At 35.9% G+C, this 18,615-nt stretch overlaps 3 protein-coding genes and 1 pseudogene across 4 annotated transcripts; 1 reads left to right on the forward strand and 3 right to left on the reverse strand.

The window, feature by feature from the left end:
• Positions 1-498: 498 nt before the first annotated feature.
• Positions 499-2,341, forward strand: LOC107795486 (putative methyltransferase At1g29790). Its single transcript, XM_016618143.2, has one exon. It carries the CDS (start codon positions 710-712, stop codon positions 1,970-1,972), a length of 1,263 nt encoding a protein of 420 aa, XP_016473629.1. The 5' UTR covers positions 499-709; the 3' UTR covers positions 1,973-2,341.
• A 3,273-nt stretch (positions 2,342-5,614) lies between these two features.
• LOC107795485 (protein IQ-DOMAIN 32) lies at positions 5,615-11,705 on the reverse strand. The gene is made up of 6 exons (XM_016618142.2): positions 11,389-11,705; positions 9,251-9,568; positions 8,958-9,146; positions 8,633-8,713; positions 6,948-8,541; positions 5,615-5,951 (listed from the first exon to the last, which is right to left on the reverse strand). The coding sequence occupies exons 1-6, from the start codon at positions 11,470-11,472 to the stop codon at positions 5,932-5,934; spliced, it is 2,286 nt and encodes a 761-aa protein (XP_016473628.2). The 5' UTR covers positions 11,473-11,705; the 3' UTR covers positions 5,615-5,931.
• A 2,182-nt stretch (positions 11,706-13,887) lies between these two features.
• On the reverse strand, positions 13,888-18,389 carry LOC107795482 (bZIP transcription factor 29-like). Of its 2 annotated transcripts, none has more exons than XM_016618130.2 (5): positions 17,782-18,389; positions 16,504-17,582; positions 16,227-16,359; positions 16,049-16,133; positions 13,888-14,282 (listed from the first exon to the last, which is right to left on the reverse strand). In XM_016618130.2, the coding sequence occupies exons 2-5, from the start codon at positions 17,376-17,378 to the stop codon at positions 14,062-14,064; spliced, it is 1,314 nt and encodes a 437-aa protein (XP_016473616.1). In that variant the 5' UTR covers positions 17,379-17,582; positions 17,782-18,389; the 3' UTR covers positions 13,888-14,061. The 2 variants fall into 2 exon arrangements, with proteins under 2 accessions (XP_016473616.1, XP_016473615.1); XM_016618129.2 differs by having other exon boundaries at positions 16,504-17,690.
• LOC142177865 (U6atac minor spliceosomal RNA) lies at positions 14,756-14,900 on the reverse strand (annotated as a pseudogene).
• Positions 18,390-18,615: the final 226 nt, after the last annotated feature.

The following is an 18,615-nucleotide window of genomic DNA, read 5'->3' on the forward strand; positions in this document are numbered from 1 at the left end:
TTCATTAGTACTATTTACTAGTATTACCTAATAAAATTCCTGACTAAAATTATTTCAATTTCACAAGGGGTGTTAATGAGTGAGTTGAGCTAAATGTAAGAAGAGTAAAATGGACAGTATTTCTATATGTTAAAAACATTTATTTCTTTGTTAAATACTTTTTTTATCTAATTTTATGTAATTGTGTTTGATTAGGCATAGAGTTCAACTAATTTTTTTTTTTAAAAACTGTGATCTAAAACGTATTTCCTTGATTATAAAATTATAAAATAAGAAAAAATGAAAAAAAAACTATTTTTCACTATAAAAATATTTATTTTTTAAAACAAATTAAAAAAATATGTTATATAAAATAAAATGGAGGGAATAAACATATACCATAGTAGACTGGCCTTTTCCCACAGTGCAGTGGTGAACACAGCCAAGCCTTGGGTTAGTCCTTGAGTTATAACAATTGACATTATTAATCTCGGCTACACGTGAACGGCGGACCATCTCAGCACTAAGATTAACCACTCCACAAACCAACCGACAAGCATCAGATCACCAAAGTCACTGTCTTAAATTAAATCTCCCTTAGCTATACCCAGAATCAACTTTCCTTTCAACCCTTTTCTTCCCACTTGCTTACTTTCAATGCTTAGTAAGTACACTAGTAGCTTACTCCAACACTAAGACAAAAACACCCTCTTTTTTCCTACTCACAAAGATGGGATCTGTGTCTCTGAAAATAGGTGATGGAACTGCCAGATTCAAGAGGGCTTCTTACTGTTCTTCAGCTCTGAATCTGCTTATGCTCTTCTCTGTAGTTACTACTAATCTTTTTGCTTTATATGCTTTTACATCCTCACCCAAGAACCATCACAATGCTCATCTACTACTTCCACATACCCACAAGAACATATCTTTGATCTCAGAACAAGTTTCTTTAATTCTAAGAGAGATTGATTCATCACAAAAGAAGTTAGCCCAAATGGAGAAAGAGCTCTTAGGATATGAAAGTATTGATCTTTCTAATTCCAAGATTGCAACTGAGCTGAGAACTTTCTTGCAACACCATTTGCTTCCTTTGGGTAAAGATTCAAGAACTGGGATCACTGAAATGGTAGCTTCTGTTGGACATTCTTGTGTTAACTCTATGGATTTGTTGTCTCAGTTTATGAATTATAAGGTTAGTGGGCCCTGTCCTGATGATTGGAGTCTTGGTCAGAAGCTGATTCTCAGTGGTTGTGAGCCTTTGCCAAGAAGAAGGTGCTTTGCTAAGACTATTCCTAAGGTTGGTTTACAATCTTTTCCTGATTCACTTTATAAAAATTATAGTGATAAGATTTATAGTTGGAGTGGTCTTGGTTGCAAGAATTTAGCTTGTTTAAATGCTAAGAAATTGAATAGAGATTGTGCTGGTTGTTTTGATATAATTAATGGGTATGAGACACAGAGATATGTTAAAGGTAGGGGAAAGAATGATTTCCTCATTAATGATGTGTTAGCAATGGGAAATGGTGGAATTAGAATCGGGTTTGATATTGGTGGGGGATCTGGTACTTTTGCTGCTAGAATGGCTGAGAGGAATGTGACTGTAGTTACTGCTACTTTGAATGTTGATGCACCGTTCAATGAATTCATTGCTGCTAGGGGTCTTTTCCCTTTGTATTTAAGTTTAGATCATCGATTCCCCTTTCATGATAATACGTTTGATTTGGTTCATGCGGGAAATGTACTGGATGTTAACGGTCGCCCTGAGAAATTGGAGTTTTTGATGTTTGATATTGATAGAGTTCTGAGGGCTGGAGGATTGTTTTGGTTGGATAATTTTCTGTGCACAAGCGAAGACAAGAGAAGCGCATTAACTAGGTTAATTGAACGTTTTGGGTACAAGAAGCTCAAATGGGTTGTGGGTGAGAGGATCAACGGATCTGGAAAATCTGAGGTTTATTTGTCTGCTGTTCTACAGAAACCAGTTAGAGCTTGATCGTATTGCACTTTGCTGTGAACGTCGGGGCATATAAATGGTGCTTCTAAGGGTAGATTTTCTCATAGAAAAGTCATGCAAGTTCATCATTTGACATCTCATTAATTCCTTTTGCAACATAGAATAAGTTGAGTCGTCTTCTTTACTCAACTGCTAATCAGCATCTGAAGGAGACTGTTTCGGCTTTATGGCAGGTATCAGTATATCTATAATCTGTAATATTATTCACTTATCCTTGTAGTCAACTAGATATTGAAAGATCCACTTGAGGTTAATGGGAAAATGAACATGGAATCTATTGGAATTGGCATGAGCCGTTTGTATCAATTTTTTATTTGAGTTTACAGAAAAATGTTTTTTCCAAATTTCATTTACAGTCCAGCTGCAATTTAATTGTATTATTGGGATATAAATCCTCTCATCTTGTCCCTTGATTAATTCATTTGTTGCTGCCGTTCAACTCATTATTATTTTCTGATAATCTGTTTGATATAACTTGTGGTGTGCAACTTAGAACAGATGTACTTTCTAAGATGCAATAACGAAGTGGCTACCAATATTATACTAAAAGAAAGTTGATTATTTGAGTTCATTTGGAACTTCATATTCGCAAAAAAGGTGTGAGAGGAGGACCCTCTAGGTCTCCAAGGATGTTGATCCTTGTAGCAGTTACTCAGTTAGGTATTATTCTTTTTCTGCAAGTGCATTTAATCCTCCAAAATGTACGGCCACCTCCAATTATTGCTACATCTTACCCTGTCTGAGTGCCGTCCATTGTCTTGGCTTAGAGAATTTTGAAGTTGAGTTATCTTCTTTCTTTTGTTTTGTTTTATCACTGACAATATCATTTTCTTGAAGCTGTAGATAAATTTGAACCTGAATAAGGAGCCTTTCTTATCTAAATCCTTTATTCATATCAGTATTTACTGTAATGTACATACAAAGGCTAGTCTTTGTTTATCTCATAGAAAGTGTCCAAATCATCATCGTCTAGGTTAGCTAGGAACACAACCAGCTCCTTTTTCATCTCGAATTGATTCAGAGGAAACACTAGACTCTTTTTTCTTTTTGTCGAATGCTTGTAAAGGATACAGGGGAAGATGGTAGAAGAAGCTTTCCTTTTCTTTTGTTTAAATACTAAGGTGTATTACAATTCAAGAATCATCGTTGACTTTTGCGATTTTTCAAAGCGTTTTTCTTTTCATTTGGGGTTCGGGTTAAGGCTAGGGTGAGCAGTATAGGGGAAAAACTAAAAAGTCCTTCTAGTATTGTGCATAAAGTTTAGCAAACATGTACAATAGGATTGATTCCCATGCAGGGGTTATTGCACTTAAGCCGGAGGGTCATGTTTTCTTTCGTCTATTTTCATAATTTACCAAATTGCTTAAGTTACTGCAGGAATGTGCATACAAAGATTACACTAAATATCTTTTGTATTCACTTCCTATTCTCTGGGATAGAACAACCAGAAGATTATTCCAACGCTGGTATTGACTGTGAATTTACTTTTAGTGCCTGAAGTGCAATATCCTTTTACCTGGCTTCCAATCCTTGATTAGGCCTATGACAAATGCCTCAAGCTGATTCTTAAGATGAGAAAATTACTATCACATTTTGCACAATCTCCACAAGAAGTATAAGGCTTTGACATGGCTACTAATGTACCTGATTAGATCAGGTGCGGAACGTGCCCTCTCAAGCTGCTATGTGGATAACTGGAGAGAAATATCCGAGGTTTTTTTTAATGGAAGATAGAAATATTATAATCCAAATAATTTTGCTTTGCTGTTTTCTGGATATTGTTTGAGTATGCAGTTTTGTGCTGGAGCTGCATAAGAGAGAGACTCACACACAACTGATAACGAATTGCATTCCTTTTATTATACACAAGTAGACTCCCTTTGTTATAGTGAAAGTTCTGTACTTATGGACTCGTTTTACTAGCAAGTTTACCAGCACTGCAGGGAGTTCAAAATCATATTTTGCAGCAACACATATTGAGAAACACTTACCTAGACTTTTATCGCGGAATGCAGACATGCTTTCTGGAAAATGAAAATCATGTCTTGTTGAGCTGCACTAGACGACTCAGATATTCATCATACCCTTATAATGAATAATGCACTCTTTGCTCCATTTTCACTACACAATTTGGCTTCCTTTGTTGAGTCAAACATGAGAGTAAACCAAGTCGCTTGTGCTCCAGCAAAATATGGATGCAATACTACCTAAACAGAGTTAATCCCTCTGTTTTGTACTCTTTAGGAACTACCTTCAGTAGAGTCCTGTTTTTAACGATTATCCATAGGCGTCCTTGGTTGAGTTAGTTATGTATGATATTAAAGCAACTCTAAACTAGCTCCCAGTCTTACCTTAGAACGAGTCCTGTATATGTCATCAACAACAACGAACCTAGTATATTCTCACAAGTAGGGTCTAGGGAGAGTAATGTGTACGCACGCGTTACTCCTACCTAGTGAAGGTAGAGAAGTTCCGTATATGTCATACTAGATAATTATCCAATACACTATACAATGAACCTGTCCTCTCTGTATATGTGATTTTCACTAAGGTTAGAATTAAATTATAACCACATATTGTGAAGTATATAAACACAATGGTAATAGGTTGTACTATCTAGTTAGCTATGAGAATAATATTGGATCCCTATATCATGGTTGTACGTACTCACTATGAAGTTAACTTCTTGGTGATGTTTTATTTCTTTTTTCAGAGTGAGAAGTGGGAGAGAGGAATGAGAATTGGGAATAAGTATCTCAAAGTTTCAATGAAATATTGGAGTCAGTAAATGAGCTTCATGTTCTGAAGCTTATTTGTACAACTGCTATTTTCTACTTAGCATATATTCAGCAAGATAAGAATCCTTTTCCATTATTTGAATATCCGTCTGAATAGGATTTTTTTTTTTTTTTCATGAATTGAGCTAAGAAAATTGTTGGTATTATTATTAATACTTGGTAATGCAAAGTCAAAAATTCCTTTGTGGGTCCCTTTTGTTCTCACTTCTTTATCTTATTTGAAAGGCAAAAGTCTCATATGAATTTGGAAGAGCTCTCCTTTTCTCTTTATAATATTGGGGTTGGGCTAGTTTACTCACAGGATTTTTGAGTTATTCAAATAAAAAAAATTAAAATTAAAACAAGAAAAGCTGACATGTACCAGGCAAGCTGGGTTACTCAAGATTAGAATTTCTACATCTTGTTTCTGTCACCCTGGTTACTAACGAATAACAAATATTTGCAAAAAACAAATAAAAAAAAATCATAGAATTTGGCTTCAATCTGTTTACCAGTCTAAGGCAAGTTTTCTGTCTTTTTTTTTTTCTTTTCTAAAACCATACTATCTTGGGGGAATGGTGTCCTATGCTCACTTACAAAATGATTCGAGGCCTACGTCAGAAGGGGTTTCAATGTAAATCACTAAAGCCATTTTTCAAAATTTCACCTAATCTTATTAATCAAATTCAACTAATCTATAAATTCTTGTGTTGCTTATTTCATCAGATCCAGATTATTCAAACTCCACAAAATCTCTCCTTTTCTCTATCCCTTGTATTTTCTCTCCTGAAAGCAGAGAAAACCATAAGACGAGGCACGTTTAGCCAAGACAGTCAAGAACTGATTTCCATAGTCAATCATCATTATACACTAAGAAAAACCTCTTTTCTTTCGCCATGTCCAGTGAAAAGTGATAAGATGAAAAATATTGACAATGTCTCAGTTGAAGGACTCTCAAACATTCAATAAAAGTCCCAAGTACATCAGGCTGATCACGTAAAAGATAAAGATTCACAGAAAATGAAATGCAAAGCATCTCAGACAAAATCCTTGAAGGGAGAAGGGGAGGGGTTCCTAAGAGCAGATGGCCACCATTTAAACAAAGATTCCAAGCAACTACACCCATAGTAAGGCAATCTTAAGTGCCACAAAGAAAATGATTCATCTCTGCCACTTCCTCTCTGAAAAAGCAACATTAACACAGTCAACAAAAGATTACATGTGAGAATTTCATAAAACTCACCAGAATAAAAGAACATCTCAGAATGTCAAGAAAGGATTTATTTTGGAATTTCATGTTTTTAAACCTTGAAGCAAGTGCTCACAACCACAGACTGGCGCAAAAGAACTCACAGGTAACAGGTCCTCTAGACCCTTGTGGTTTTCAAGGAATGAATTTGAAAAAAATAGGGGACAATTCAAGAATAGTTGAAAACCAGTTATTGGTCTCTGAAAGTGTTGAAGGCTAAGTGAATTAGACCCTACTATTGTACAAGTGGGCGAGCAATGACCAAAACCAGAATATTACGATCAGAGTTTCGAAAAAATAAATGCCAGGTATACATGAGTGTTGGGTTTGGCATTACAATGCTGGAATTAGCAAAGGAAGATGATTTTCCATTTGACTGACATTGTTAAAATTAGTCCTTTTTTTATTTAAATTTTTTATCAGTAAAACATTATTATTATTAGTTTGACACGCTATTTGTTAGTTTAACAAGGAGGACAATCAAGGGCGGAGCCACGGTGCCGGCTACGGGGTCGGCCAAACCCACTAGCTTTGGTTCAAACCTTGTATTTATCTTATAAAGATTTATTTAATTATGTATAAATATTAATTTAGAACCCAGAAACTTAAAAGTATTAGAATCCTGAACCCATAAACTCGAAATCCTAGCTCCCCCTCTGAGGACAATTACAATTATAATGATACCACATCAACATTTCCTAATAAGTCAACATGGAGTAGTCCTAGGGACATTACATTTGTTCTCTCCTTTGGTGTGGGGGTGGGGGGTCTGAAACAGGTCAAGGGACCAGGGTAATCGATTCAAAAAAAGACCTCCATCGCAGCAAGGGACATGCTCGCCAACTTACAACCATTTCTACCCACATCAGTTTTTTGTTTAGTTAAAGACGCAAAATATTTCATTCAAGGGATCTATGTTAGAAAATACCTTGCATAGATTGAGTTCCATTTTCCTTTGCACCCCGCTGTGCATGAGACGGAGACTGCCCGTCACGGGCTGAACCCTGCCTACCATTGGAACCAGAGTGGGAGTGTTTCTTTTTGATGTATGCTTCTTTACTTTGGACATCTGGACTTGATCTTGGAGAGCTATTTGAGATTGCTTTGGCTCTTGCAGATTTTGTGGCTTGCATGTAACTCGGGAGGGAATTGCTACTACTGCTATCTCTAGGCTCCTGATCATCATGTTGAGTTCTCTCTGAATCGAAAGAGCTGTGCTGCTTGCCATTTCTGCGATCCTTTGTTAATTGTTCTGAACTTGTTATGCCTGAATCAGTTTTAGGATTTGAGGGGAACTTTAAAACAGTGGATGAGGATCGGCGCTTGGGATTTGATCCACTTTTTTCACTTCTAATCTTCTTAGGATTCACTGATACCTGACTAGAAGGTGTTCCTTGGGATTCAGGGCCAGTTAAATGCCTCCTTGCGGATGCTTCTGGTGATGACTTAACTATATTGTTCTCTTTCTTCTGCTCTCCATGAAATACATCGGGGCTGATAACATCAATATGCTCACTATTTGCATCATCAGTGGCATCTTCTCTCCCTCCATCAGCGTTGAAGCATAATAAGTCATTCCGAGGAATGGTTATACTATCATCTCCAATGTGTGAGCATCCATTGCTCTTATCATAAACAATATCATCCTCTGAAGCTTCTAGTTCCTGCTCAAATTCTTGAGCTCCAGCCTCATATCTATCTGGTGAATCAAGGGTGGAAGAAATAGAAAGCTCGGTACCACATTCAGAGCCCCCAACTTGAACCCTCATTGAGTTTTCTGATAAGGCAGTTTCCCTAGCCCCAAATCCGTGATCAGTGGTATATGAAACCGTATCTGCACAGGATTCTACCTCAGCTTCGTGATTAGACGAACGAGATACTTTGGCTGATTTAGCTGCTGAACTCAGTTTTTCAAACTTTGTCTGAGCAGCAACAAATGCAGGATTACTTGCCTTTCTTGATCCATATATGAACATTTTGTCCTCTGGCTCTGGAGGCTCAGGGTAAATCCGTGTAACAGAATGTACATTCTGGTCGCCTTCAGAATCAATCTTATCAGGGAGAGCAGTCGGCTCAGTTTCTTGGAGCTCATCTGAGTCCTTTAAGTGAGCAGGAATAGAATCCAAAGTGTCATCTCTTGAATTAGTTTCACCAACTACCTGAGGCTGAGACTGTTCCAAATTACTATTTGAAGGAGGTGATGTTGGTTTGTGGGATTTCAAGTCTATGCTGTCTGCACCATAAGACATCAAATTTTGATCACTTTCAGATGGAAGAGGTGATTCCTTCACAGCCCGCCCGGAGATGATTGACTTAGTTTCAAATTGAACTGTTTCCAAAAGATTTCTTGAATACTCAATATTTTCAATCTCCTGCTGATCTGCAGGTAATTCCGATCCCTGTGACTGTTGATATCCTGATGAAACAGACATCCATCTTTCCAACCATTTCCACGCTGAGTCAGATTTGGAAGGATCACACTTGATATTAATACTTTTGGTCCTTGGAGTTGATTCAAGGAGCTTGCACCAAAGGAGAAAAATCAGTTCTGAACAAAAATAATGCACGGTACCAAAAACTTCCAGATCATGCAGAAATGTAAATCTTTTATACCTGTTGAGCAAATCTATTGCTAAGTAGCTTTGAAATAGAAGTGTGTGTAACCTCCGCTCTTTTTCCCAAGTTCTCCTTTCCCTAAGCAACGAAAAAAGAAGATAAGATGTGATGGCTCGGTTAAAAGAGAAGTTGCAAGTGCTTCTCAACAAATGAAAACATGGGCAAATGAGAAGGACAAACACATCAGAAATTATAGCTAGAGACTGTATCTCAGTGTCCAATAAGAAGCTAAAGGGTAGAATTTCCCGGATACATTTTCGGATTTATGCTTAAGCAAGAAGTATTACCAAGATTTTTTGAATTTTAACTTTCTCATACTTACATCTAGTTTGTCAGAGATATTAGATCCTTCAACAAGGCGATAAGCATGACGTGCTCGAACAAGTGCTTGCATTTTGACAATGGCTTGAACACATCGAAGAGTTCCCACAGCATGTCTTCGAACTAAATGTCCTCGTACAGCAGCTTGCAATATAGTTACATTCTTATGCTTCAATAGAGCTCTTTGAGCCTATCAGGACGAACCATCAGAGGAACGACATAAAATTTTTTATTTTCCGAAAGCTTTAGAGCATGAAATGGTCAGAACATGAAAGAAACGAAAAATTGAGGTACCAGAAATGCTCTTATTGCAGTCTGAATGACTAGAACTTCTTGTTCATCCACAGTGAGGTCAGTTTTACTATCATTCACTTTAGTAGTGATTGGCTCTGATAGCTTTGAGTCCGCTGAGGCTGAGGACCGAGGCTCCTCATCAGCCAACTGTAGAACAGATGCCTTCTCTTGAAGTGTAGAAACAGATTTTGTTTGTAGGTCAGCGTTCGCAGATTCTGTGCAGTCCTTGTTAGGAGATGGTGTTTCTGAAACTATCAAACGATGACTAGGAGATCTCTTGCGGAAACTCCATCTACGTTTATCACTTGAGCCCTTGATCTAGCAAATTTCTCAAATAAGTCACCAAAATAAAGCAATAAAGAAAATGGAAAGAGAAAAAGATGTATGTAAAAATCTTTTTTACAGTTAAGTAATATTTTTTTACAGTTAAGTAATCTTTGGCCAATTTCAATTAAGACACACACAGGACTCCCAACATCAAAGGATAGTGAAGCTGTGTGCTAGAATAAAGAAGGATATTTGTAGAAGGATTAAAACAATTGAAGTCATGCTCACCTCTATAGTCTAGGGGCAAAATTAATGATAAGTAAATTCACGAGCTATATTCAAAGCTCTGATGTTTTATGTGCTTACACACTACCAGCCTCTTTACCCGCACAAGGTAGTGGTAAGGTCTGCGTACACACTACCCTCCCCATACCCCCATTTGTGGGAATATACTGGGTATGTTGTTGTTGTATTCAAATCTCATTCTACCACTTATATATGAAAAGCTAAAATATCAGTTAGTCTCGTTGACCCATATGTAAAAGCTACTGACTAGTTAATCTAAAGGGAATGAGGACACGAAAGGTGAATGCAAGACTGCAGTTTCATGAGAATATATCACAGAAAACAGAGGTCTAATTGGGAGTCAGAAATCTCATCTCGCCTTAGAGGCCCGATCCACTTTCACTAGAGAAACATGGAATGCAAATAGTACAGAGCTTCAGGAATAAATTGTATTGCAACTTCTCGACAAAAGTTTCTTTGTAACAACATCGAACCTCCCCTTGCCGTTGAAGATTGAACAAAGATTGATACATAATCCAGAACACTAATATAAACCTCAGAATCCTGTTTGTCCATAATAGGCAGATACATTTAGGTTCCAAAACAAGGTACTAGTCGAATTCAAAATTAATCCTAGCATAATCATTTTGGTATTCACGTTCTTGTATCTGTGAACAAGTTGGAAAGTAGGAAAACTAAGCTCCTTTCATTAACTGAGGGCTTAATAAAACCAGATAAGCCTCACCATTGTGAAGACTTCCCAAGTCCTGATGCAGTTACGAAAAAGGGGAGTCCGGTGCACAAAACATCCCGCATTTACGCAGGGTCGGGGGCAGGGGCAGATTCAGAGCACTATGCATGGGTTCACCAAAACCCAGTAGTTTTTGCTCATACCTTGTATATATATTAAGAAATTCATTAAATATCTATAAATATTAGACTGTGAACCCAGTTGTTATTGTTTATTAACTTGAAATCGTTATAGGAACTCATAAACTTTAAAAATCCTGGATCCGTCTCTAGTCCGGGGAAGGGCCGCACACCTAGGGGTATATGAAGTAGACAGCGTACCCTAATGCAAACATTAGTGGTTGCTGCTTTTACGGCTCGAACCCCTGATTCCTGATGCCGTTACGAGTAGAACTCAAAAGTTATCCTTTGTCTAATCAGCCTACATTTGACAAACTCCCATCCCTGATGAAGATCCAGTGGTAAAGGATGAAACTTTCTTAAATATAATGCACAGAGAAAGCTCCTTTAGTCAAGTATACCCAAAATGAAAAGTTATTATTAAAGATAAACCCAATCATTGTAAATATCTTCCCATATTTGTAGAACAACAGACAATGACGGATCTATCCAAGTTTTTATTCCACACCATTTTCTCTAAAAAAAAAACATTTCTTTAGGGGCAATAATAAAATCAGATAAGCCCCATCAATTTTAAAAGACTATAATTTGTAGAACAACAAACAAAACAGCAGAAAATATACAGAGCCTTCAGCTAGCATATAAGTTAACACCTAATTTGAGTTAAAAACACAATATTGCATATTCTTAGGCAAAAGGGGGTATATTTTTTTTACCTCAGAAGCTTCAAATTGATCATGGTCAATGGAGTCAGTGCCACAAGAAATGATCTTGAAGCAAGAAGCTGTTGGTTTTCCCATTTTTTTCTACAGTTTCTGTGTTACACCACAGTTCAAGTGTGTAGCCTTTCTTGCTCCAGTGTGTAGCAGTGTAAGGTAAATATTCGATTTGTTGGGAATTGTACCTGATTGATGGGAGAGATGATGGAGAAATAGAAAAGAAAAGTAAAAAATTAGAGACTTTTTTAAGAGCACGGACCTCAACATTCTCACCAAAAAAAAAGGTGTACTGAGATGTCTTTGGCATTTTGATGTGCATAGGACGGTTTAAACTTTACTAAGCTATTTATTGAAGGAAAAATAAGGTGAAACAACTTTGGACTAAACTTATGTTTGTTTAATAGTTTTTGCCATAAGATAAAAATAAGTAGCTTTGAAAATTATTTTAAAAATATTGAACAAACTTTTGTTTAAAAAATTATGACCCTTAATTTGAACTACAAACGTACGTTAAATAAAAGTGAGCCGTTAGGCATTTAAGCAATATTGGAGTTGCAGCTAGCAATGTATTTAAAGTTGAAGTTTTAAAAATTGTAAAAGTTATTGTTATATTTTGACAAAAAATTCATTTGAAAAAATTCTTTACTAAACCATTATTTCACATGAAATACATTTTCAAATTAATATTTAACATTTTACTTGAAGTTTAGTAAATAGCTTATCAAATTTATATTTGCAAATACCAAATTTAGTATTTTACATTCTGACTACTGAGATAGTGAGAAAAAATAATTTACTGCAATCAGTTAAATTATACAAAGAATTTACACAGCCTCTTCATTATTCAAACCCTAAATGGGAAATAGTGAGGGGGAACGAAGGCTAATTTCACCGAGGCCAATTCAGATTAAATTAAGGTACCTCGCCCAAATATACTGTTTAATAATTTCGTCGAGCCTAATTCCTTCGTTTACTATGAACTTTTATCTATTGTATATCTATGCTTTATAGTTTCTACGAAATCCAATACAATGTAATCTTTCTGTTTAAAAAAGAATGAAGTTATTTCTTTTTCAATTCAAAAATAATAATCCCTTTTCAATTCTAAACTTAGAAACGGAGGGAGTATAAGGTAGTTGAAAGATAAACTTGTTCAGAAAATTAGTGAGTCAAAGACTCAAAGGTCAAGAACTCGAAGTTCGAAAAAAGTGATCCAAAAAGATGTTATCCACAATTAATAAAATATGATCTTGGACTATTTTTTGTATTTGTATTCGCTTCAACCCTTTGCGAAACATTTGGCATTCTTTTTTCTGATTGATATTGCGTAGAGGGTACTTCTAATTTAATTTGTTTTGTATGTTATTGTACTTCTTGGTTACTTTTTTATATTATCTTTTCACAATCTATTGCAAGCTAAATTTAAGGGAGTTGGCGAATTTAAAATTCTGAGGATAATATTGGTGGTTCAATTTTGTTGAGAGGTCCGTTGTATAGTTTGGAATGTGAAATGTTAAGAAAGGCAATAATGAGAAAAAGATATTTCGTAATGCACCCTGAAAATGTCGGTAAGCAAGTATAATTAATTCAGAAGCTAAATTAATAATAGTTTATCTTGTATGCAAGTATAATTAATTAAGAAGATAAATTTCACCATAGACAGATATAGTTTATCTTGCTATAAGATATTAAAGAAACAGTCAAAAATCCATTAGATTTTGGATCAAATAGAAGGTTTTGATTGATTATAAAATAAGAAGCAACATGACATTGTATAACGCTCTAAAAATAGCCGATATAATGTATATTTTTTGTATATATATATACACATTTCTGTATTTTATATATAAAAAATATATACTTTTACGATTACTGAATATAAATAGTTTATATCGCGAGCTAAAAGGCATCTTTGCGTTTGATTATAGTTGGTATTATGTGCCCATAATCATTTATGTACCGGTTTTGGAACTCTTTAAAAGTGGTGGGATTAAGTAAAATAAAGTCAGAATTAATGTGTTGTGATTATAAAGCTGATTTAACAATATTGTTAACTTGTGAGAGAAAAATTTAAAGAACTTTTCTCAACTCCCTTCCCACAATTTTCTGTCTACTGGGGAATTTGGGGGTAAATTGTTTTAAGTGAGTCCTAAACTTAACAGGGGCTTATGAAATTCTGTCGTGCATCTATTGACCTCGAGTCGATTCATATATGATATATGGATAGTAAGAATTTAAAACAACAAAACATTACTTTTATATAAGATTGACACCTATGATGCAAATATGCAATTAGCAATATCCATGTATATTGATGTAAAATTTATAATCTGCTTATGCTTAACTAATTTTTTATAAAATTAGATTAGACAAGCTTAAATGTAGCGATGTAAAATTTATAATCCGGTGAGTTTAAATGATGTGGCAAGTTTAATTTTAAGCAAAAATAGTTAAAACTCAACCCAAATGGTCTATATCTTAGAACCAGACGACAAATAAAAAAACAAATGGCGTAAAGTACGACTCTAATTTTCATTATAGTCAGTGCAATAACATATGAATGGTCTATAACGTGAATGAATAAATACTATCCAAAAAGATACAAAGCTGTATAAATACAACATTTTAGCACTGTTTACAGTTTGAGACCAATAATATGTCTCACCACCACTAGGCTGATGCAGGTGTAGCTGAAGCCTTTGTTGCAGTGTTTGGTTTCGCTACAGAAAATTGTTGGATTTCACTAGACTGCTGACGCTGCATCTGAAAAATATTAGGCTTCACCGGCATCTGTTGCGCCCTACTACTATTAGGCAACCTTCCTTCTTTCTTAAGTTCCCCCATCGCAAACTTTAGACGATGGACTTCTGCAGTTAATGCCTTGTGCAGAGCTGCAATGCAAAGTCATAATTACTAGTTTCCATCCTCGTGGATGTGTGTATCAAAAAAGATATTAACATCCCTATTATAGGCATCCAGCCACAATCGAAGGATCATAGAGTTTCAGCAAGTACATACATTTTGAAAGAGTCTTTCAGAATGTCATAGTAACCGCGGGGTTAAGATGGATCTCTGGGCATACATGATTCAATAAACAAATAATGATCACAAGTTGTGATTCACAACTGATAAAGAGAGCAAGCAGTACACATACAGGACAGAGTGCGAGACTATGACCCGAGATGACTGATGATTCAGTCATGTCCAAACATAGACCTTATTCACCGGTCAGTATGGGGGAAACAATGGTGATTAAAGTAGTAAATGAACGAGCTAGACCTAAAATAACTTTTTGCATAGCCATTTAGAAGGACCTATGATTTTGCAATTGATGCAGACTTAGCTAAGACAGAACACAATTGAAACAAAGGATTCATAGAGATGAATGACGATACTAACTAGTTAGGATTAAGGCTTAATTGTTGTAATGTTGTTCAGGTAATAGGTAAAGCATGCTGATCCCGTCCCTGTCAGGGGAGGTGCCAATCATCTCTCCTCTCTACGAACACTAAGGCATAATTATTGTCATTACACTAACACATTAGATTTTGGTAGAATAAGTGTGACACTTAGTATGTTTTAGTTTTACGAAACCTCTAACTTACTTAAAAGACAGATTATTGACCAGCCAAGGAAATCACATTAGAACTAACATAGTGGGACATGACAACTGCTAGGGAGAAGGAAATGCTATCGAACATCAATCCAATGAACAAACAAAGCGGCTTGGCAGAAGGGTCAAGAAGAGAGAACGACAATATTTTCTGAGTTAAACATTTGAAACCTTATACACAGTTTATAGAGTATTCATACAGCCGACTTAATTAGTTAAAGACTGATCACAATTATTTTTGTTGTTTATAAGTATGATAAACTCAATAAATAAACAAAACAAGAAATATAAAGCATTTTGGAGATAAACATATAAAACACTCTGCATAATTTCAAGAACAGAACACTTCAGAGAATAGTCTATTTCAGCAACTTCTAACGTCACCTTGTGCTAGAGCATTATAGCCACCAAACAGTTGAATTCAATAAGCAAAGATATAAATAAAAGAAATGAAGAAGAAACCAAAGATCAAGTAAACCGTAATTGAAATAGTTTCTTTCTAAAAACAATCCTGTAATTGCACTCAATAAACACCTAAAATTGTGTAAATTTGCAACATCTATTCCTTCTGATTTATTTCTAAGAGTCCATATTTGCACAAAGAAAACAATAATTATAACCAAATGAATATCTAATATGTAAACTGTTCCTGGAAAAAGCTATTTAATTGCACAAATTGACTAAATCTTTAATGATTTTCAGCAAGATCATCAAATCTATTTGGCCACCATCAACACCCATAACAATTAAAATAAAACTAAGTATCTTAAAATCAAGGGATAGGAAAGCTTCAATTTTTCGATTTGGAATAAAGAAAAAGCAAAAGATATAGAAACCTGTACCAAAAAAAAAAAGAATCTCTTTCTCGATTTCTTCAATAAGAATCTTAGAATTGAAATATTGCCAATTTTATTTTTGTCTTAAAGAATTAAAATAAGAAATCTTTTCTTCAGTTAAAACTTACATGCAAAGTGCAATGCATATGGGTGCAAACTAGTTTATCTAAAGACTAACATAAAAGAAAATATAAGGAAAGAAACATACCATCTCTGAGTTGTGCTTGTTGTTCCATGGCTTGAAGGCGAAATCTCAACTCATTGTTCAAACTTGTAAGCTCAGTAAAATCTTTCTGCAATGAGATATATCAAAGCCAATTACCTCGAAATAAAACCAAGTTCGTAAAAGAAGCACCAAAGAGATCTATAAGATTTTAAATTAGAACCTGTAGAATGGTCACTTGTGTGGACAAAGTGGTTGTCTCTGTTTGAAGAGTCTGAACCTTATGTTCCAATTCTGAAATATAACACAATTTACGTTCCTTGGATCGAGCAGCTGACTGACGGTTGGCCAGTATCCTGAGAGAAGAAAATATTATGAATTCCAAAAATGTATTTTTGACATTAGGCCCTCTTTTGTAGGCTCGTAGAGATGATTTAACCTCGGGGCTTTAGAGAGGGTTACATTTAGGAAAAGAATCAATCAGCAATTCAGCTCCATACCTTTTGGCACGTTTAGGATCTGAAACTACAATCTCTGCTAGTCTTTCATCAGCCATAATCTTTCTCATCTCAGCTTCACTAAATTCACCATTGCCTAAGTCGAAATTGATCTTGTCTGAGTTATCATTTCCAGAACTACTTGATGAAAGCTTCCCCGGACAGTTTACCAGGGAAGTTGGTAATTTTGGTGACTCATCACCGTAGTGAAAACTTCCAACAGCACTATCCATTGAAAGACTCCTAAAATGTCGGGTGGAGCGAGTAATATCTGCATCAGCACTCCTCTTGATACTAGTTCCTTTCGAGACACTTTCTGCTTTTTTATTGCTGTTGTTGCCACCAGTTAACTTTGTGAGACTGGAAATGCTATCCTTAACTTTATCCTCAGTAATAGAAGAGTTCAATGCCTCCATGTTTTCCAGATTCATGTACGAAGACAACTTGTCCACGACCTCTCCCCCTGATTTCCTTCGCAAGGGATCTCCGAGCAGCGTTGCTCCATCCAAAACTCCCAGGCCACTTATGGCCACTAACTGAGGTGAAGACTTAATCATAGCTGAAAGTCCCAACGGAACATCACTATTAGAGCGACGATGCCCTTTCTTAGGTGGACGACTATCACTACATCGAAATGTGTTTTCCCTTGTGAAAGAGGAGACAAAAGGTGGAGCTCGAGAACTAACATCAACTTCCTCCATCGATGTGTCCTTCAAACTAGAGTTGGCTGATGCCAAAGATGACTCGCTATGAGGGAACGGGCTCAATGGGGGAAGGCCATTGTTTGAGAAAATACTCGGTTGAGATAAAGACCTTGTATGAGAAGCTCCCACACCAAAATTATGGCTAATGTGTGGCTTAGAATTAGGCTGAGCCATCAGAATCAAGTAATACAATAGTAAAACAACCAACTCGGAAACAACTCGATCGAAATCCTCTCCTAAGTTTGAAAACACTATCGGATTTAACTCCGTTATGGGGCTAGTACGTCGAGCAGCTTCAAATTTTGCAGTTCTAAATTAGTATATCTTATGATCAAAGAACTTCACCACTTTCCATCAGATTATAATACTCACTCTCACCTGCACAAAACAGGCCTAGTACTTGAAAACCCCTAAAGCCTTCGGCCTGCTTGCTCTTAAGAGCAATTCAATTACGAAAATTTACTAAACCCAAATTCATGCCAACAACTGTTTTTCATCACAGACAAATAGCTGAACAAGATAAGAAAGACAAAGTACAAGATTCAATAACTTACAATAAGGAAAAAAAATGTAGTACCTGGATTTTGTTCATTCAGAAGCTACTCCCCAACGTTATGACACAACATCGTTAATAAAGTGAAAGGTCAAAAAATAATTGGAACATGGTAAGCAGAATTTTTCCCGCTGAAAATGGCGGTGATTACGGTTGAATTATAAAGAAAGACAAGAAGTTAAAAGACAAAAAACTTTGGATTGCATAAAATGACAGGGGTGGGTGGGGGGTCGAGGTGGGAGAAGATGTTCTCTGTTCCTTTCGCTATCTGAGTAAGTGCAGGCACGAAGTTATGCGAAAGGGACAACAAGAGATTTTCTTGTCTGACTTTGGATTCATATAGGAAAGTCCGAATACTTCAATTTCATTTGCATTTCAGCAATCGCCCTCTATTCAATGCCGGCCTCAACTCACAAAGTTGTTCTAATTACATTTGCGCAATCGGGGAAAGGAAGAGAGAAAGAGAAAATTGAGAATTGAGTCTGAAAATTTTTAGAGTATTTTTTTGGGGAAATGTCCGAACTTTTGGAAGTACTCTAGAGCATACTTCTTGTGGGAAAATGTTGTCATTTTTCGGTTCTTATGAGTTAAACTAAGTTAATTTTACTCAATATTTTAAAATTTATTCTCTTATCATTCTGATACTTAGACACTTGTAATTCCTACATAAAGAAATAGCGGGATGTTTTCGTGATATAACTCTGTTTTAGCTTGATTGTTTAATAAATATTTGTTGACTTTAAAAAAAAGGATAGCGGGATTTGGAGCGTAAAAGTCGACGTATTTAATTTTATGATTCTCTAACTGAATCTCTCTGCATACGAGATCGCGATGTGCACGATCAGCTGTCTGTGTACA

The sequence above is a fragment of the Nicotiana tabacum genome, chromosome 23 (assembly GCF_000715075.1).
Source record: "Nicotiana tabacum cultivar K326 chromosome 23, ASM71507v2, whole genome shotgun sequence".
NCBI lineage: Eukaryota > Viridiplantae > Streptophyta > Magnoliopsida > Solanales > Solanaceae > Nicotiana > Nicotiana tabacum.